General features: G+C 38.4%; 1 protein-coding gene across 6 annotated transcripts in view; it reads right to left on the reverse strand.

Annotated features, from left to right (window-relative positions):
- SPAG9 (sperm associated antigen 9) overlaps positions 1 to 22,594 on the reverse strand; it is a 63,501-nt gene that overhangs the window by 26,477 nt on the left and 14,430 nt on the right. For 4 of the 6 annotated variants that reach the window (XM_035558652.2, XM_035558651.1, XM_035558654.2 and 1 more), the window contains exons 3-7: positions 18,211 to 18,281; positions 9,716 to 9,810; positions 4,866 to 5,019; positions 1,184 to 1,394; positions 350 to 449 (exon numbers count right to left, since the gene is read on the reverse strand). In XM_035558652.2, coding sequence (XP_035414545.1) covers positions 350 to 449; positions 1,184 to 1,394; positions 4,866 to 5,019; positions 9,716 to 9,810; positions 18,211 to 18,281 — 631 coding nt within the window. Of the gene's footprint in view, positions 1 to 349; positions 450 to 1,183; positions 1,395 to 4,865; positions 5,020 to 8,882; positions 9,346 to 9,715; positions 9,811 to 18,210; positions 18,282 to 22,594 lie in introns of those variants that run through there. The other 2 variants (XM_035558657.2, XM_035558656.2) reach the window with 1 other exon arrangement.

Raw genomic sequence — 22,594 nt, forward strand, 5'->3', positions numbered from 1 at the left:
AGAGGTCAGCTTAGCAAACACTAATATCTTGAAACCCAGATTTGGGGAGAAAAGGCCTCTTGGTACAGACCCTCAAAATATGGAAAGAATATTTAGGTATTATTAAGCCTGCTGTAATATGAAGTACCCTGAACGTTCACTTGAAGTGTAGCGACAGAATGAAGAACTGCTGTTACACTTAAAACCTCCTGAGGAATCTGGGGAAAGAAACAGGGTCACAGAAGTAGGAGATTCATTATATAATGCATGACCTCGGTCTTAAAATTTCAAAACAAGTCAAGAGATCAAAACTGAAGTCTGGTACCTTATAAAATTGGTTTTCCTACTCAAATCACACCACACAGCTTACCTAGAACCCTTATATCCACTGAGATCTTTATCCATATCCAGCTCTGGGGTTGACTCAATGATGGCCTGAACTTCAGATTTTTCTTCATTTTCATTTCCACCTAGGGAATATCAAGTAGTATGTTTCCATAAATCAAAAATCACTTTAAATTGTGACACACAACATTACAGACATTAATACTGAATTGATCATCAACTTAACAGATTTGTGTTCAGAGACTTATTTAGCAACTAAACAAGATCTATGGATTTTGATACCCTAGCACAAACACTGGAATTTCTAAGCAAGTCTCTCTTATAAATCAAGTGAAATTTAGGAAAGTTGTTGTACAGCAGAAGTTTATTTGAATGCAGTTTTCCAACGCTCTTAGAAGACTTCAGTTTCTTTGGCATCCACACTGAGTAAACACTATTCTTGCCTGTAACTGGATAGCAGTTCCAGTTGCAACTCTCACAAGTAATAGGCAAGAAATCATTTTTTAGAGAAGGCCTCTCTCTAATCACTAAATGGTCATTATTCCTTGCTACTTTTGTATTAGCTACCAAGTAATGTCTACCTCATTTCACGACTTTTTGTGTCTAGATGCGTGTTACTTCTGCTGCTCACAAGGAAATGTCATAAATGACTCCAATTCTAGAAAAATAAGGACTAACACCACCAATAAATAACAGACTTGTATCTCTCACCAATACTTCATTCTCGTAAAAATATCAAGCAAAAAACATTTATCACTTCTGGCAGAATTAAGGCATTTCACTAAGGGTTACGTATAGGTAGTTATAATAATTCATTTATTCATAATAATTCATTTACTAAAAAGTAAATGCGGCTCACCAGTGGACACATTTCTTGTCTCTTGAGCTACCTGTACTTCAATATTCTTGCTTACGTCTGGCTTTTCATTCTGCTTATCTGTGCCCTTCGCAAGTCCTTCAACATCTTCCTTCTGAGGAGTTTCAGCAGGCAATGCAGGTACATCTGAAGCAGCCGTGGATGCTGGAGTAGTAGATTTTGAGCCTGCTTGGCTAACATCAGAGAGCTCATCCTAAAAATGGATGAATTAGCATTGAAAAATCAACATAAAATATTAGAAGAGTCATACTTGTTTCTAAAGAAAAGTGCCAAAATTCCTCTATTTTTCTGAAGAATATGCAAATCTAAAGAAATAGGAACAGAAAGAATAACTTAAGCCAGTATTGCCAGATTCATGGCTGTGAATAGCTAATGCTGTGGTTTCACTCCGGTTAAGGAGGTTGTGACTACAAAATACACGTCCTTATTTTAATACTATTTAAAAACCAACAGGTTTATGATGCTTTTCTGTTAAGTATTACACAGCAGTGTGTATTCCCATATTAGAAATCCTTCTAGCTGCACAGTAAATTGCTGACCGTCTTCCCAAAGCTGCTCTAAAATGTGCTTTTCCAAAACTTGTATAATGTCTTAAAACAGCTTCTTAGAGAGTAGATAACTCAAGTACTGATGCAGAACATGCATTTAACTAGTGTAGAACTATAGCATAGAGAACTGTACCAGCATCTTAACCGTGACTTAAACAGCAGCACACCAGTGAACAAGATCTTTCTGTAGATAAAAACACCAACTGGTTATTTAAGCCACTGTTTTCCAAAAGTGTTAGAGAAATATCCTTGGGAAACAGATGAAATACTGAGACTGCTACATGCAAAATGAAGGCAGGAAAGCAAGTCCTGACAAAAAGCTCTTTTATGGTCTTGTTTGTGAATCAGAGGTGAAAGCAAGGCTCCTAAGGCATCCCGTGACATCTAACAGCATGCATCTGTTAGCTCAGGAAACCAAAACATGACAAGAAAGAAGGAAGTTTATATTTTGTGAAGCTTTAATTCATTGTACTGCTCGCATCCTTTTTCAAGAAGGAAGTGAAGCTCAATTTTAAGGTTGCTTAAAAAACAAAAAACCTTGCAAACAGACACATTCTTAGATTTGCATTAAGTGCAATATTCATAGCAAGTGCAAGATTACTAGGAGTTGTAACTTCTAAATTTTTTTTTACTTTTGCTACTTCCTTGCAAAATAAGACTATTTTCTAGGGGCAGGGAGGAAGACACATTTATGTATATCTGCATAAATGAAAAGCTTGCATCACATAGTAACATCTCCACTTGGAATTTGCAAGTGTTGGAAACAAAACTCTTGCCATCAATACCTTCTTATCAGTTAGGAATTCGATAGCAATTGATTTATTGATCTTGAAATTACCCCAAAAGAGTACATTATTCCACAGCTACTCAAGAAAATGAAACCCAGATTCTAAGGTGTTATATGAGATACTTGGTGTCCATTTCCAAAAAAACTACACTATTTACCTATTTGCTTATTGAACTGGTGAAGTTCAGCCACTGGATAATGATTCATACTTCAGCACGTAGTTACAGAAAGCAGGAAATGATACCTCTTACCAAGGGAACCCAGAGATCACACAAACACAGAATAAAGTCTTAAGAGAACCGTTGGCTCTGTTCAAACATCTCTACATCTTTGCATTCCAAAAGCAACCACTAACTGATGCAGTACAGACCGACCACTGACTTTCACACACAAAGCTCAAGAAAAATGTCTTGATAGCAAAAGAAAATAGTGAAGAGAACGGCCCCTTGCTTAGTTTCAGGTAACCCCGTACTTTACATTTCTGACTTAGCTATCTACTGCATTTTTTTTCTTTAGCTAACTCTTAAAAACAATGATCATTAAACTACTGTGAATGTTTGGTCTAAAAACTAATGAAAACAAAATGCAACTCCAAAAAGTGCAGAAAAACCAGAATATTTCAAAGACTAAGCATTTGAAAGTCAGTGCTGACTTAGAAAAATTGACCTTTTTGGCAGTGTTGCCAAAAGTCTTCCTGAATACTGCAAAATTAGTTTAAAAATGAGATCATTAAATCTGGAGTAGTTGTGGCTCACCTTCAATACCTTGCAGAAATAAGCAGAAGAGAACGAATGGAACATACACAACTGTACTGAGTAATATTGGAAGACAAGGTAATGTTCCTGCTGTACTGTTCCTTCTGTATTCCTACGGATTACCTTGCCTTTTTAGTCCAGGTTTCTCCCTGACACTTACTGTTGTGATACCTTAAGAGGAACTACTGACCAATGAATTGCAAACATACCTGAAAGTAGCAGAACTTTACTAGTACATTGTACTTGTTGTTAAACTAGTTGGAGAGAAAAATCAGAATTAAAAGAAAAAATTTCAAATTCTGGTTATGACCTCAATATCTCATGTTATCCCACAGGTTCACTTCAGAAATTTTACATTCACAAGTATAAATCTGCTTTGGACCAAAGGAACTTATTCTGACTGAATAGGCTTTAAAAGTTAGTTTGCATTATTTTGTAAATTCTTCTAGCAGAATTGAGAGGACCTATACCAAAAAACCATTTTTTGATGACATACAGTAGCCATTATAATTTTCTAAGGGCACAGGATAGGATCAGAAACTCCCCTTTTTATTCCACCTCCACCTATTCTTAGTCATAACTAATTTGGATTTCAGTCAGCTCTCCTAAAGAGAGCTCTGTCAATTTGTTGAAATCAACTGGCATGGGACAAAGGAAACAGGAAAACTAAGATCCAAGATGGAACAAAGGGAATAGTTTGATAAGTGACATTTTTTAGACTCAAACTCCTGTTGTCACTGATACCTTTTTATAGTTAATCATCACTTATACTTCCTATTACCTCCATATGACCTCTAGATAAAAAAAATCAAGTTCTAGTTGTTTCTGGATTGCTTTTTATTTATTATCAGTTTAGTATTCTTCTGCTGTATATTAAGTTCACTTAGGCGAAGGAATTTCCCCTCAGCTGCACATATCTTCAGAAACAACAGCACATCATGTCTCCTAGAACACCTTGCCAGCATCGGGAGACTGAGGCTTTACACAGCCTGGAGTTCTTCAGCCTGCAGCCCCCTGCTCCTGCTGTGTTTGCGCACCCTAGTCCCAACCACCAGGTTCACCACACTCCCAAACACCACTCCATTTTTCTCCTTTCTGCAGCTTGCTCTATGCCACCTCGCACTGCTGAAACACAGAACAATTGGAGAAATTATAGCCAAGTTACACGTAACGGAAATCACATCACAAGCTAATTTAGGAAAGTTAGGTCACTCAACTCTATGGTATACCACATTATGTGTCTGAGAGAAGGCAGCGGCTGCATTAGAGTACTGCCTGTAGCCAAAGCTTTCCTTCCAAAAGGATATTGAATCAGCAGACCTGTTTACACTACCTACCTACATACCTAGGCTGTAAAGAAAAAGTGACTGGCCTTTGGAAATGGTCCTTGGTCAGAAAAAAACACTCTTGTGAATAAGAGAACTACATTACCACTTGTTTGCAAAATACAAAGCTGTTTAAATGAACGTGATTCAGGGTTCTCTCTCTTCCCTTTCATTTCCATTCTTCTCTCTACTGGCAGCAACCTGTAACCTTTTTATGGGGGGTTTCTCCTAATGCACAGGACAACTCACCTTCAGGCTTGTGTGGGACCGTGGCTGGCTTAGCTCGTGAAATTTCCAGTGCTCTGACCCAGGTGTCTCTCCTGCTTCTCTCTGAGCTTCAGGCGTAAGTAGTGCATCTCCTGGAGGTAATGGGAAGATGCCCAGTGATATTGGACGCTCCTTTCTGTTTGAAAAAGAGACAGATTTTGTCAGTTATTTCAGATGTCACACAGCTTCTTTTCTTGTACACCTCTGAAATCAGCAGGGAAGCGGTAAAATTACAGTTAGAAATGTTCATAGCCTGTTCTCTATTAAACATACAATGCAGCATATGCAGTTTGTATTACAGCACATACTAATTCCCCATATCATGTGATTTGATTAATTGCAGATTGGGCTATTCCCTGGCTTTAGGCAGCAGCATTGATTGCACTGAATCTAATCTATAGCAAACTAACAGAAACATAACACAAACAGCAGTATAAAACAAAAATGTCTACTTCAGAAAAATTACAGTTTTCAGCGGCCACTCAAAATACTTTTTTTTTTTTTTTTGCAAGATACACTCTAACAACTTCAACAGCTATATCATTAATTGAAGCATTTGGGAAAGTCATAAGACATCAACCAAAAGTCCAAATTTAAGGTCACATGAATTAAATTAATTTGTGTAACTGGGTAAAATAAACAGGTCAAGGAATTAAAAGTGTTAAAACTAGCCCAGCTGAAAAGTTTATAGTTTTAACAAAGATCAGTTCAGTACTCTGCTTTACTGTAGGGCCACAGAAAAACTTGAAAATAGCAAGAAAAGAGCAGCCAGTGCCATAACATGACTGCTTCCATAAGCAGCAGTACTAGCTTAATGTTACATAAACCACAACTTAAGATTTACTTCAACAGCATGGAAGGTAACTTCATCCTAGCTCCTCACTACCTTTGCTAACTTTATCCCTTCTCTACAACAAACAACATTTGGAAGTTCCAAAGCTTTGTATGTTGATCCCTTCCACAAAAGATTCCCAAATCCAATCTTGTTATCAGTGAACGGAAAAAGATTAATTCTTCCTGATAGCAAGAGACAAAAACATTGTGTAGAATGCAATTCATGGGATGCGAGAACCAGCCCTGAAAGGGAAAAATATCAGCCAGACTTAGAATTGAGACAAAACAATGTATTTGTTGAGTTAGAACAATGAAATACAGAAGAAAAAAATGGGACCGTAATCAACTAGTGCAGCTCAAGCAAAGTTTCCAGTATACTGAAGACCAAAAGATAGAAGTGCACACAAGTGATGGCAGAAGACTGTGCTTCATGAGAAAGCGTTGCCAGTAACTATCCCTACAGAGATAATCCAGACAATATTATGACCTGAGAAATTTTGTCTATTTTAGCATTATAATGAGACAAATCACGTCCTCATCTTTTTTTTAAACCAGGCTTTTCACCAATTAAACATAACTGTGACAGAATTCTATGCAGAATTAGTACCTACTTATAAGTTATGTGCAAAACCACAAAAGAGAATGTTAAAAAGCATAGGAAAATTTTCTTTATATTGTAAACCAAGAAGGAAGTTAGTCAAGAAGTAACTGTATTTAGCAATTAATCAGTGAACTCCTTTTGGAAAATTTTGACGTCGCAAAAATAGCAATATTTGAATAGTAAACAGTTTGGAATGAACCTTTGCAGTACAGAGGCATAAAGATGCTCCCTGTCACAGGAGTCTCAAACTCTCACATTGCTCATATCTTGGTCTTTCATAAACATCATTCCAACTTCAATTGTTAATTCAGGAGTACTTTATTAGCAGCACAAATTAGGCAGCAAAGAAAGTAAAGCAAAATCAACCAGGGTTATAAAATAAAAAGGGTCAGATGGCTTGCATTTTTCAAAGTTACTGCTCTGATAAGTTTTCATGAAAAAAATAGCCAAAGAGCTAAACAGAATTTGATTCCAGCAGTTACCGCTATTGTAATAGGTGCTGCTTTTCTTTAGATTTCCCACAACTCTAATGCATGCAGGGAACAAAGGACACCACATAAGCTTAACTTATGATAAAAGCCTGAAAACATTTCATTGGTTAAGAAGTCCGGCAGGGAAAAAAAGGAAAAAAGAATCCCTTCAGTCCAGAAGAAAGCTTATAAAGCATGCATTGTGAAGGGCCCTTTGCTTTGGAAAACGCCTCCTAGAGCAATGGTTCGGAGGAGACATATTTGCTTGCTTTGTAGTCTTCAGAATAGAGAACTGAAACAAAACAGGTACCAGAAAGAGTTCTCAGCTGTGAAGTGCTTTTTTGGTGGAATAGTTTTAAATACATTTTATAATGAACCTATTTTGATGTGCTTAAAAACAGTTCAGGTGCATTGCAAGACTGCACAGTAAATGAAGTTTGAAAAGAGGCCTTATTTTGGACATTAAGGCTTATTATGTGGATGCTGGAGGCCTGCATTAAAAGAAATTATCTAATTAGACTAAAGCAATCTCAACTTATTTACAGGTTGCTGACTATTCTGAAATAAAGTATTGAAGCATTCACAGGAACCTTTACGATAAACAACCAGATGCTCTGTTTTAACAGCTGGCTAACGTGAAAAATGAGACAATTCTTTTACGACTGGCTTCCTTCACCCTATGTTTTTACCTTTTTGATATGAATAATAGACTAAGAAACTAAACTCCAATTCCTGTAATTCCTAAAATATATTACTGGGAAGAGTTGATGGGGGGGGAGGGGGAAGCTTCCAAAAACACTCAAATCCATTAAATATTTACCAGGGAAGGAAAAGCACATTACAAAAACATCTTAAACTATCTGACTCCTTAAATACAGGAACTGTAATTAAGTTTTTTGAACCTGAAGTTCAATATTTTGCTGTGCTGCTTTTGTTTTGTTTTTAAGAGTTGGGGGTTATTTATTCTGGGTTTGGGTTTTTTGCTCCTCTTAAACAAATACAGCCTAACTAAATCAGTCTAGATAGTTACACTATTTCTGTGTATTTAATATGCACATTTATTTTCATTAATAATAACATGTGGTTTTTAAGCTACTGATGGACTTGAAACCTTTGGAAAAACCCTTCTGTGCTCAGAGACCTAAACCAAAAAGCATACTACCATACAGTGGCTACATGCACAGTGTATCAAGGAGAACATCACATGGCTCTTTCAGAGGACATTTCCCATTTCCAGCATTTTTCACTCTCAAAGTTTGTTTTTGCCCGTTTTTTTTTTAAATTAACTTCACCAATAGTGGAAGTATTTCAAGTTTTCAGGTCAGAAAGCTACATTGTAAGTTTTCCAGTTGCTCTCTTTTTGTAATTATGGCACAAAAGCATATCAAGATTACTTTTGGTAACCATATTCTAATGTATGTCTGGTACTGCTCCAGGCAACTAGGACACAGAACATAACTTGAGGGAGGACAGAGAGCTGGCAGGTTGCCATACAAGTACAGAAGAGAGGAGAGGATAACATTTGGCTGAACAATAGTGAATAGGCTTTAAGAGCTCTAATGCTTAAATAATGAAAGATTTTTTCCCCCCATGAACCAATAAACATTTTTTTTTTCAATAGCATAATCAACTAATTACTATGTATTTGAATAATTATCAATTTGCTGATCTTATGCAATTCTTTAGATTAAAAATGTATGCAGACTGAGACCTTGTATTAATATATTCCATTCATTTATGGCTACACACAGCCAAGTACCTGACAATACAACAAACATGAGCTTGATCCATGACATTATCACCACAGCTTTTTTTTTTTTTTTGCAGGTTACCATCAACCAAAACAATAGCTTTTTTAAAAGAAAAAAAATACATTAACAGACCTTGTAACTTGCTTAAGCAAAAGGCAGCTGAATTTGAATGTTTAAAAATATTACCATGTCCCAGTCCATAAACATTAAGTTTATAGAAGAATTTGAAATTTATGCACAATTTGCATCTTTAATTTGTCCTTGCTCTTTTTGTTTGACAAGAAAAGAGAAAGCAGAGAAAAAGAAAGAGCAGGAGAAGCTAAGGTTCAGTGGGTCAGAGTACCTGAGTATCCTTGGTAGGTTCTGCGTCAGAGCTGGCACACCAGTAGAAATAGAAAAGTGCACAAGCAGCAAAACAGAGAGAGATACCAAGATAGCCGAATTAATGACCACCGCCCCGCCAACGAAGCCAAATACAAATAGCAGCATGCATCCAGGATTCATGGCGCTGTGCTGGCATGGTGAAACGCCGGAACCAAGAAGGCTACACAGAGGCCGAGGGTGTATCTTTGTAGGCAAAGTCTGTCATTCAGCCGCTGCCACAAAAACAATGCCATCAGCAGCAGCTTTCCACTCTTCTGCAGCAGCTCCAAAGCAATGACATCACCTCTCCTCCCCCTCGCACCGAGCCACCGGGCTCCTCGCAGCATCTATGCAGCGACGCAGAGACACAGCCAGCCCAGGAGTTCTTCTCCCCTCCTTCCACGCAGAGTTCATAGGCTAGAAAGCTCAAAATCTGCATAATATATTCACACTGAGCTCTTAGAACAAGTGGGTATCAAGATACACACCATCAACCTGAACACAAAGCAACGGCACGGTATCAATTATTTTGTCACAGCCGCTGACATTTTTTTCCTACCTACCTGAATGTAAACACGAAAAAAAAGCTGAAATTGAGATATACTTCGTACATTAGACTTAATGTTTAGCAGTACAACAGCAAAAGCTTTTCTCTACTGATTTCTACGCTATTCTCTTACTGCATTCCAATCATACAACAAATCTTTCTGATTCAGCCAAATCGTTGTTGTAGGATTAAAGAACAAAGTCTTGCAAACACAAACGAATGGATTTTTCTTTCATTTCAGGGTGAGAGCGTAATAAATAGCTTACCTAATTCTACTGTGTGTAGTGGATTCTAACTGTTCACCCCCTGTTAGCTGATGAAGTTTGGTTCTTTCCAAGTGCTCCATATAATTGTGAATCATCTGTTTAAAATGACAGAAACAGTAAAATTAATACTATTTACGTTTAGTACAGTTGCATAATTTTTAGCTAATACAGTATAATTTTCCCTGTAATGCTAAAAATAGGGAAAGCATTCAGAAACATTAAATAGATAAAGAAAGATGTAAAATTATAGTGTGTAAGGCCACAAACCAGCAGAGAATCCCATAATTCAAAAAAATAGAGAACGTGTGCATTCATGCACAGGAAACATCCTAACAGCATCCAAAGTGCCTGTGGTAAATTCAAAACTCTTGTTTATAAGTGTCATATTCAAATCCATTTTAGGTGCTAAGACCTCTAATTACATCAAAGAGATATTCAAATTTACTATGGCATTTTATTGCCTAATTGCAAAAAATCTGCAAAGGTGAGATAACATACACCTCAAATATTATACAAAATGACTATAAACTAAGAAACCGATTATTTATTTTCTGTGGGCAGAAATACGAAGTCAGCATCTCTTCTTTCTCCCAAGATTTAAATAAACTTAACTTCTCTTATAGAGAATACAGAAAGCTTTAGTTTTGAATCACCTAGATGGACTTCTCATAAAAAGGAGGGAGTGCCTGTGGATTATTAGTCCTTGAGAAGAGCTTTGATCACTTCCTCTCCTTCTGTGAAGAGACAGCCATGGGCCAACATGCTGACTCCTGCAGTCATGACTTATTTAATGAACCCTGATTCCAATCAGCTTAAGGACAATGCTGCTCAGCAGACAACTGATCTGGGTCGTGCATGGAGAAAAGTAACAGGTATTGCCACATCACTCTAAAAGGCTAATTTGGACATATATCTTCAGAATGAAAACTAGGAAAGTCTGAAGAGCATTGAAGCCTGAAGAGAAGCCTACATGACTATTTTTAGCATTTCTGTGCTCACATTCAACACTAATAGGGCACTCAGAAAAGGAAAAAAAAATCATAGGTATATTGCACAAGAATTCAGTGTAATTTTTTTCCGGGACGTATTCAAGCCATGTCAAATGCTTCTTTCTGGAAATTCTACCTATTCTGTAAAACCAGAATTTCTTAGAATCACAGAATATCCCAAGTTGGAAGGGATCCAACAAGGACCACCATGTACCATGTCCAATTTGGGTGGATGCATTTTCAGAACAGCTTGATTAACAGATATCTATACAACCAATGTTATATAACCTTTTGTTTGTGAGGACATGTTCAAACTTCAGGACTAAATTCAGCAACACCTGGAAACCTCCACCTACATGTTTCTGTCAAGTCAGGGTTGATGTGTCCAAGGCTACTAAGACTGGAGTTCAATGCAAACACCAGTTGACAGCACCAGCTACATATGAATAAATAGTCTAAGATTCTCTTATTATGAACTGATTTAAGATATCCTGATTGATAGGTATCATATAAATCAATGTTACATGACATACAGATCTTCTCCCTGCATTCAACTGAAATACTTTTTTCTGCTTTGAATTGTATTATCTTGCTATTTTTAGAGAAACATTATATAATGTACTTTAACTGCTGTCAAAAGCTTACAAAATTTATCCTCCCAAACGATACAAATGCAGCGTTTTACTACAACCATCTCATTCGTTTTCTGAATTATTTTTAAATGCTTGCTTACATGCAGAAGCAAACAAAAAGAACTGAAAGCTCCACCTTCAACTACCCAATGTTTTTTGTTTTTTTCTGTTTCCATCAAGGAATCAAAATCAGGCGTTTCAACATTTCCTGTGCAGAGTTTTACACGGTAACAACTCTATAATTCAAATAAATACAGAAAACCCAGAGAAAAAAAACAATGTATTAGTTTGAAATGTATATAAGGCCATTCAGTATCGTTTGTGTATCCCCCCATCATAGAAGGGAATTATCATACAAAAGTCAAAGTACCTGGAAAAATGTCGATTTGTAGGGCAGCATTTTTTAAAATTAGTTTTAAACAGAACATCTATTTTTTCTTTTTTTAAGCCACTGAACAGAAGCTAAGTAACTAGTAGCTTTCCAAGGAACAGTTACCACATGGGAAAAGAGTAGGGTCAGGAAAATCTGTCTAACTTCTGTGTTTTTCAAACTGTGTTGTTTAACCTATTTTCTTCCCTCCCCTCAGCCTGGTATTCTTTTGTTTACTGAAATGTCTCATCATATTTATTACCCACATACAGAGGCTAGAGGGCAGGTCAATTTAAAGGACTAAGCAGTTTAGTATTGCTCTGCAGATGAAAATAATGCTGATGGTAAAAGCAGCAAATCCATAGATCTCATGCTTCAGCATAAAGCGTGTAAGCTATAAGAACACAAAAGTAAGATGAGAAAGGCAAACATATGCATCACATGCACACACAATGCAGCACAACAATCTCCCCACAGATCCAGGCTACAGATGCCTCTGGTGTGCCCAGAGTCAGAAAAAACTATGTAAAGTTGACACACTGCCTTGATCCAGGGTCACAAGCATAAAACCTGACAATATTGGAATATCATCTGCAAGGAGTTGAATTCCTCATCCTCCTTCCCTACGCACGGGATGAGGGGCTACACAGCTGGTGCCAGAGATCACACAACATGAGACACAGCCCATGGATTCTCAACCTGTAGAAATCCGTATAATCAAAGCCTTGAAATGATAAATGCTGTAATTCACTGAGGAGTTAGCTCAAAGTGCTCCTTTGCAACAAAATTTTGAAGACTCCCTCCAAAGCCATTGGGATTTGAACCAGATGACATGCAGCGGCCCTTTCAACCTAAATTACTGAGCCTCAGCATATCCTTGAAGTGCAACATCTTCACCCAAATAAATGTCTCATGAAATAACATGCTAGAAGTCAGAGTGCTCAAAATTCAATCAAGAGTTTTGAGAACACTTAACTATCTCAAGTTTTAATGTTATTGATAACTTCAGAAATGGAGTATCTACTACTCTTACAAAGTTATAGAAAAAGACAGATGATAAATAAAGGACTACAGCTACTCTCTTCTTTCACAGAAGTTGCAGTCAATATTTAATCATTCGTAACCATCTCCTACTGACAGTGCACTTTGCTGCCTCCAAAGGTCACAAGTATTTTGAATATGACCAATTGCTCCAAAGACAACATAATAAATACCAACCATTTTTCATCATTTTTGTGATTAAATACTTTGCTCAGTTACCATTAGCTGAAGGGATTAAAGAAAGCTCAAAACTCGGAAAGTTAACTTACATAGTTAACAGTATTTCAAAATTCCTATTGGCTCATTTCAGGGCACATGAAGTAGACAACTATAATGACTGTTTGAACACATTACTGTGTCAATACTCAAGTCATTCCCCTCGAACAGAAGCAACAGCCATCCAATGTCTTTCCATCTCAAAAAACACTCAGTTTTGTTACCGCATACAGCATGTGACAAGTTCTAAACGTATGAAATATTACAGGTTTTTCTTCCTCAAACTTCTGTGCTCAGTGAAAGATGAACATCCTGGCACTAGTTTGTATTCCTACCCTTACAAACAATCCCTCAATATACACAAGCCTTTTACTTCTTTTGCCACAAACAAAGGTGTACAAATCCATAACCCCAGTCTGGGAATTTTTCTTTAACTGAGTTGAAAGCATCTCCTTTATGCCTTCCTTTCTCTTTCACCTCTCATTCCTTTTTGTGTCAAGGCTACAGCCCCCCAAGGACAGCAGTTGGCAATTCTTTCACTGTCAGACGAGGCTCTGCACGACAGTGCTCACTGTTCAGCCTGCAGATCCAGCCAGGTTTGGCACAAGCAGCTCTTCCCTTTGGGAACGTGTGACCAACTGTGTATATATAGACATTTCTGTGTCCCACATAATCTAGACCTATTAAGGTAATGGACATTTTTAGAATCTCCTTGATTCAGTACATAAGTCCTAAACATACTTCCATGTAACTCTTTTACCTTTAAGGGTTTGTGATGAGCTTGTCACCTCGGTAACATTCCCACTGATGAACTCGATGCTTCTTTATCCACATAAAAGACGATGTTGCTGGCAGTTACAATTGCATGTAAAGATGCTAAAACCAGGCTTTTACATCAAGGTGCCAATGTTTAGCGTAAGACTTTAGAAAAACGCTGTGTTGAAACAAATACCTGAAGTCTAACCTCAAAGACACCAAGTGTGGTCCCCATGCCTAGCCAAAACTGGAAGCATCCCTCTCCATTTAGCCTTCTCTTCCTGTTTCCCCACACTGTGACCTGCCCAGGACACTTGTTTATCCAACTGAACCTGACAAAGTGCACACCCAATGCCAGGGACAGGCTCACTGTTCTGTCACATTGTATCAGTGCAAAACAGTGAGAAACTTGCATGGCCCAATTATGCTTCATTAAACTAAGCCCATATTCTTTGTGTCAGGAAGAACAATATCGAACCATCTTAGCCTTGTGTTTCCCAAAAGATAAAAAAAGTGCTCGCTTAAGCAGAAGTTTTATTGTGGAAATCTGTGCAGAGAAGTGCTACAGGTGTTAGTCAACTGTCAAGTTAATGCTAAGTAGTGCTTCGCCCTGGTTTCCTGAGTAATAAACATAACAGTCTTTAGACAATTTAGACAAACCTTTAAAAAAATTGTTGCTACATAGTTGATAGGGCAAAGAAAATATGCCCCTTCACATGCTACTTCAGGGGTTTGCTCTGAGTCACGAGAAGCAGCGCATCACAGGTAAGCAAATTCCAGCAGGTACGTGCAGTTAACAGGTCTGCTCTTATACAGGCAATATAAGAAGTCAATTTTATATTTAATAGAATTGTATTGGAGAAGCTCTAACTGCATACCAGAATTCTTTCCTTACTCTACACAGAAAAGATTAAGAGATTTTTGGATTAGACCATGTCCAACCCTTTAGCTTTTTTAGCACACTGTCATCGTGGCTGCGTGACCATTTCCTGCATCTGGTCTTTTACAGCTCTAGGAAGATGGTAATGATACCTATCTCCAGAAGTTAGACTCCAGGAACTTCTGCTTGCTGTTTTATTGCTCATCCGCTCCGAGTGTTAAAGCACAGCAATATTAGTACAAGACCAAAATCAGCTGTAAGCAGAGCAAAGACAAGGGAGCAGAGCACGTTAGCTAAACAGGGAATCACCACAAGGATGTGAGAACATGCTCAGGCTGCATTCATGCATTCTGTTCTGACTGAACAAACCAACATCTCAAGTACCTGCTACAAATGCCTAGCTATGCTCCACCTTCAAATGTGCCAACTAAATGCTGAGGTTATCACGCCCTAATCAATTTAAAATCAAGCCAGTTAGCTCAAGCACAGGCTTAGCAGGGAAGGAAGCTTATGGAATATATGGCACTCACACCCATTAGCTCATCTCCCAGTGTACGTAGAACTGGAAAGACAGACATAGGCTAATTTGACAGAAGGATGAAGAGGGCTAAAGCCTCTTCTGCGAGCTTTAACAAGTCAGGGCAGTCCTGCTGCCTCTGCAGCTGCACAGATGCCCCACTGCCAGGGCAGGCTGGTGCCCTGGGCTGCAACGCAGAGCACCGTCCCTGGCAGGCTATGCTCTGCGGAGCACTCCTAGCACTTGACAGCATGGCCACGGAGCCTCAGGGAAGTCCAGAGTTAGAAGAGGAAGCCATCCAAGTCTGAAATATTAAGCTGTGATTGAAGAAGCTGGACAGAGGGGGATGAAGGGAAGCAATAGCGAAGCCAGGGAGAATAGAGGAAAAACTGGTAGAAATTAAGATGGCAGAAAATACAGGCAATACAGGCAAGCCGCATCTTTTATGTGACATCTGTTAGAGCAATTCACTGCCAACATCTTAGCTAAAAAAAAAAAAATAATCTAATGCTCCATTCGTTATTTGGTCAACTGAAAGAAAAACAATTGTCATTTCAGTAAATACCAAAACCAGATCACTTGCAAAGACAATGATGAAGCTGATTCAGAAGGAAAAAAGTATTCCTTCCTAGAAAAAACATCAACATAAAAAAGGTTTTAGAAATATGTATTGTGACTGAAGTATTTAAACCTGTTCACTTGATAACACTGCTTAAAGTAGGTTGAGTATTTGCCAAAATACCTTGCATTAGGACCTGTAGACCTAAAACATGAAGATTTGTTAGGAGAAGGGGAAGCAGAAAATCACAATGGGGAAGAGGGAAGAACGGGACTATTATCAGTCTCTGCCAGTCCTTAAGTCTCAAACACACACCAGAAATGTGCACTCAAATAATGATCTTCTTGACATACCTCAGACTGTCTCAGAAGTTCACAGATTACAAAATTGGCAATGGTCTTTCTAATTATAACCAAATATATAGCTATGAGCAAAGATAAGGAATATCTAATTAACTTCCTGAGGACTGTCACAAGCTGTTAAAAAGACACCTAACCTTTTAAAAACAATCACATTGATGGGAGCTATTCTTTGTCCTTAGTCCTCACTCCAGAGCTGAGCTTTCTCAGCCCACAAATCCATTACCCCGACAACTCTCCATGCTTTATCTTTAATATACTGTTGTATTTCAGTAGATGTCAGCTGATGGCCTGAGAGCTTTGTATGCCTTTTTAACATATATACGTCACCTAAAGACAGAGGTCAAAGTCTACATACACAAAAGCAGAAATATCCCACGGCAAGGGTGTTTGTTTTTAGAAATTACGTAAAACTTGTTTTTTCTGCACCATCCTGATTTCCTTAGTATTTTGAATTGTAAGAAGTTAGCTAAACAAAGAAAGAGGTGAAACATGAAAAAATGCTAAAACAAGGGAACAAATGAAGAACAAAGGAAGCAAGCATGCTGAAAGGAAGCACAGAAAACATGAGACCTGTTTTTAGGAGCACATAGGTACGGATATACTATATTACATTATAACTCATTTCTTTATGAAGGAAGGACATAGTCACCTCAGTGATAATAAAGCCCAAGGAAACCTCTCCCTACACCAAAGAAAGTGAATGTAAGACGTAAAAGCATTTAATAAATTGGAATCAAACCAGCAGAGGTTGTTGTCCATTTTGGAGCAAAACCTACGTAAAAAGATATTCAGAATGTTCCATTAGCATCTCACTGATTTACTGGTGCCCAATACATTTAGTTAACTCAAACTCTGCAAAAGAAGATTTGATAAAAAATTGTGCCATTTCTATTGTGGTAGTAACTCGTAGGGTCTAACTAAACTAAACCAAGCCTGCGAAGGCACACAGTACTCTGAAGCACTTTCAATTCAAAAGGAAGCAAGCCTTATACAATTAAGCTTTGTCACTTCTTGTTTTACTTAAGTTTCCAGTTTTCAACAGATGCAGCATTCTAAAGTAACTATTTAGTAACAAACATGATCTTAAATACATTAAGATTACATCAAATACACAAAGATTAAGCAAAGATTAAGATTACAGCAAATACACAATTATAAAAATACGAAAAGTAGAGGTCTTGTCATACAATACTTGAATGCTATATGCTGGCTGCAGTTCCAAATGACTTTCAGCTGTTGTCAGTATTAAAGCAATTTTAAGATGAGCATGCTAAGTATTAAAGGTAACCAAACCCAACACTGATGCTTGCTTCTCCTTCCCCCACATCCTTTAAACTACAAATAGTCAATATCACATTCCCCTCTGTTACTAATGTTCCCAAATCAGCCATCTGACCTTTCAAATAAGAAAGGCAAAGCAATCAGGGTAAGGGGAAGAACAAGAACTGTGCTACTGAGTACTTCAGACTGATCAAAATTATTCAGAGAACATAGTGATTTCCTTACTAAAATAAATATACTAACTAGGCAGTAAGCATCCCTGCATGAGAAAAACAGCCTTCAGCTAAAAATCAAAGCACTGCAAGTCCCTTTATGCTATAGAAAGTTCTTTAGCGCTGTGGCTATTTGTTTTTATTTAACTTCATAGACAAAGTCAAACTTGTCCTGTGTTCATCAGCAAGAACTGTTTTTTTGTTTGTTTGTTTTTTAACAGCTATCAATAAGTATGGCAAGGTCTTCTGATCACAACATTCAGTAGAAGGACAACTTTTGAAGGTATTTGCTTCTTCAACACCACAAGACCAACACAGAAAAATGCTGGAAAGAGAACTGAAATTGTGATTTTGTTTCTGTTTCTTTGAAGTCTGCTAGTGTGCTTTCAAAAATTATCTTTAAAATACGAAAAAGCAATTTTTTTTTGTTGTTCTGAAAGTGTGAGAAAGCTATAGAATTGGCAAAGGTATAATCAAATTAACATGGAAAAAAAAACATATGCCTGGATATGAACGAGAAGAAAACCAAATCTCAAGTGACAGCTGGCTACAGCCAACATTAAGAAAACAAATATCCAAGTATCAGGGAATAGATTAAACATCCAGTAATATTCAGTTGCTCAGGATAGGACGTCTTCCTTAGATATACATTTTTATAGTACCTCATTATAATGACCCACCTCTGTATGTCTTGAATGAAGAGCATTGTATTCTTTCTTGAGTTCTGCTTCCCTCTCTTCCAGTCTGCTAACTAGAAGAAAAAAATTGAAAAATGAATTAAAATTATATTCATAAACCTAAAAAAACCTTCTGATTTGTCCAGGATTAGGCAACCAGATCAGAGACAAGAATATTGTTAGCAATGAACAGCAAAGAGCAGAATAGAAAGTACATCAGTTCCTCCTTACCCTCTCATCACTTGAGCTTCCTGAACACACCAACAGGAGCACAATGTTACAAACTGCAGTCCCCATAAGAAAGGCAAAGCACTCTTTTCCCTAGCTGATGCTAGTTCAATGACAGGGGATTTTTATGTTCAAGAACAGCTTGTATCAATCCAGATCTTTTCCACACATGAACATGCAAAACCCAAGAGGCAGAAGCTACAACATATAGCTACACTCAATCTAGGATGAGAGTTGCAAGCTCCAGTAAAAGTTCTACCTTGCGTTCCTAAAATATGAACGCACATCTCCAGAGGTGTTTAACTGGTAGAAATATAAACAAGGTATTTTGAAATAGCTTCAAGTCATGTGTTGTGGTACAGAAATTAAGGCTTTTATGCTAGCATTCACTCATGTTCCACTGAGGTAATAATAATACAATAATAAATTCAGTGAAAGAAAATATTTGAATACTTGTGTAGGCATTCCGAGATATTAAAGATATGTCTAGCAGATTAAAGTAACATTTCAGAAACTACGTTAATATGAAGAGGAGACAAGCTGGAACAAACTGATTTTTTTTCCCCCCTTCAGGAAAAAACTGAAAGAACTTTTTTCCCCATTAAAACAGAAAACACTTTTTGCTGCCAGTCTTAAATGGAAATGACATCTTTTTCTTTGGGTATTTTGTCACATGGTATTTATGTGATATAAGGATGAGTCTCAAATTCTGTAACTGCAGTTCCCTTATTCCACTTGCATGAAGTAGCTTCCCATACTCCATTTGTTTAAATACCCCTGGGAAACTTAGAATTTATAGTTACTCACCTCCAGAGACTCATTGCCAAACACATTATCTGAAGATGAATGCTAGCATTTTCTTTGGTATTTGCACATTTTGCCATTGCTGACTGGGTATTCTGAAAGTCAGTTCTCATCTCTTTTTGGCTCCATACATCTATATTTTGGCACAGTGCTTTATTGCAAGTAGGTTCCAATCAAAAAACCTTTGCCAGAGTTAAATGCTGGAACCAAAATACACAATTGTCTGTTCACCCAAATCTGTATAAACACTCCGAGCTCCTAATCTAATCTTGCTCTTGTAAGAACAAGAAGTTCCCTGACACAACCTTTTGCACTCTACCTATAAATACCTCACCAAAAATATCAAATCAAACTTTATTTACACTAATGCAAGATTGAATGCTTCCAATTCTGCACCATTTTCAGACTGAACAAAAGCTCTTCGGGTCAAATAACAGGAAGCAATGTAAAAGTGTTTCCACCCCACCATATATTTTACAGCACAATACACACGCCAATGCACAGTTTTGACAGGCAATGTAGGACACAAAAGTGGTATCTAGTGATTGGAAGAATTTAATTTATTATTTTTAGACAGACATTTTAAACCTCCTCATACAGTTAAAAGGATGCCTATGCTAACCACCTACAGAAACAAGTGTCAAAATGTGTAATTACAAAGACTGACATAAAAATTTTACCCAGTATCTTAAAATGACAGGCATTCTAGTCAGAAAAAAACTACATCTTGCACCAGACGCCCATCAGAAGCATCCCAGCAGTACCAGGGGGAAGCTGCAGGCCGGGCCGCAGCAGCTCTACCTCCCCACGGCCCCATCAGCGCCTGCAGCCCCACTTGGCAATGCTCATCTCTGGGCTCCGCACTCGAGTCCCCGCCATCTCTCTGCCCCCCCACAGACCTGGAAGCCTTTCAGCTGTGGAAGACCTGCTTTAGGACAGGCAAACGGCCTGGAAACGATGAAAATGCAAACTGCATTGCTAATTAGCTTCATGTTTTGTGAAACCTGCTCCCTTCCCTAGAAACGGTTTCCAAGTGCCCCGGCAGAGGCCCAGGGGCCCTGCACAGCCCCGCACTGACTAACACGAGCTCCATGCAGATCCCTGCTGCTTCCTGACAGCAACCGAGGCTGCGATTCAAGGCAACCACACTAGGGTTTGGTGGAGACAATGGTGGGGTACCCCCAAACCGCTCGATACACCGGTGTCTGCGCACCGCAACCAACACCGACTCCTGGAGATAAACTTGAGCTGGAAGATTCTGGGAGAATTACTTTATGCAACGTATTTAGTGGAAGTTAAAGTGGTGCTCTAGGTGCTACAGACATGCTTCTTTCTCCACAGCTGTCCATAACCTTCCTTCATGAAGCCCACAAAAGCACTTCCCATAGTTAGTTACATAGCAAACACTTTCACAAGGGTTGCAGTTCCATAATGAAGCACACTATTTTCTCCTATCATCCAATTTTAATGAGTTCCTGAAATCAAGTCATAAAAAACAGTAGTACATAAATACAGTTACTGAATAGTCAAAGAGGAGATCTTCATAAAAATGGTTATTCGAGATCAGGTTTAATTATGCACGGAAGTCTAAAAAAAATATGAGCGCCCTAGAAAGTTGCATTTCTCATTCCTAATTTTCTTCTGGAAGTCGGCTCCAGTTTCTTAATGCTCACGTCACACTTCTACAGCTGGCAGTTTCAGCCACACGCAGATGTATGCTAAGTTTATGTACCTCAGATACCGTAATAACAGTCCTCAAAACAAGCTTTTCCAATACCAACAGGACAATAAACACTGGAAACCGATTTGACACAGAACATGCTTCCCCAAAGAGATGATCCAAACCAAACATCAGCCAACAGAGCACGCTTCCCTTTTCCACTTAAACACCATGGAAGAGATCAGATATTCCCTTGGGATCAGAGATCACCACACTCTTAAACACAGAGGATACCTGCACCTGGTGAAGAACAGCCAGAAAATTTTAGAGGAAGACCATCAGCTTCTGGCCCCCAAACCCCAGAGAAACTAATTAAGTCACTATTAAATACACCTTCCTGTCAGCAGTGAGAGGAAGTTCACAGCAATGAAATAGGAGACAGAAGAAATGCCTTCCAGTGGCACACAGAAGCACATTTAAACTGAATTGTTGTCAGCTCCGTTCTACTCCACCACACAAAAGAGTGGAAGTCTGGAACCGCTCTGATAACATCCACCCCAAGCAGGAACAGTGCCGGCACTGCCTAACACCGCTGGGTCTGCAAAGAGCCAGCCAGCCAGGGATCCAAGCAAAGGAGTCACATTTTTGTTTAATGTAACAATATTAAAAACACCTCTGATGTTTCCTAAGATGTTGAATTCTTAATGGGTAGTCAAAGTGATGAAATCACTTTGACGATGCACATTGTCTGAATGTTTCAGGGAACAAAGCTAAAAACCCTCTAGCTGTTTAGCACAATCTATCACTGCAACACGTCTGAAGTTTCCTATGTGTTTTGCCATGCAAGAGCATAACCTGAAAGCAAAGTACCCACTGCCTCTGTCATAATGGCTTTATAAAGCCATTATATCCTTGTTACATCATGTGAGATATAATGCAAGTTATTATAAGATACTACAGAGGCAAAATGTAATACACACTGAAAGAGTGCCACTGCTCACGGCTGCAAGTCTACATTTCAAAAATGGAAAGGTCTTAATATTAAGTCACTGTGGGCTTTGTTGACATTCTACAACAAAAAAGACTCAGCTTTAAAAGTAAGAGCACAAAATGCAAGTACTCTACTATTTCAGGCCACTGTGAAAGCATCCCACTGGCACACCACCACAAATTCATGCTCAAGGTCTGCCTGCAACCTTCTCCAGCACTATCAATATCCTAACACATTCAATGACCTGAAGTACCAGTCTTAACTAAAGTCCTCTCAAATCAAACCAATTGAATCTAAAAAAAAGGAGGTTATACATTAAACTAGACACGCCCCTGGAGTTTCTACCACTTGACAGCATTACGAAGAATTAGGCAGCACAGCTGCCTACCCTGCCTGTTCAAAAATCAGAGCTTACCTCCCAAGTCTGATGGCTTTTACCAAGTTTGGAACACCCTCCATCTGTATGTTGTCCTCTGCCTCAAACTGCTGATAAGCCTGAGGGGGAGAAAGAGAAACAGACCTGCTAGAACACCAAATCCAACCTGTGTGGCACCTTCAAGAGGAACGGCAAGTTCCTGCTACACAAGCCAGGACGCAGATCCAGCTCACTGATGAGCCCTTCCTGGCACTGAAGCCATCTGAAAGCTCTCCTTGGACAGTTCTCATCCAGATTTGTTCTTAAAAGCAAGTCCCATACCAAAGTT

The sequence above is a fragment of the Cygnus atratus genome, chromosome 18 (genome assembly GCF_013377495.2).
Source record: "Cygnus atratus isolate AKBS03 ecotype Queensland, Australia chromosome 18, CAtr_DNAZoo_HiC_assembly, whole genome shotgun sequence".
NCBI lineage: Eukaryota > Metazoa > Chordata > Aves > Anseriformes > Anatidae > Cygnus > Cygnus atratus.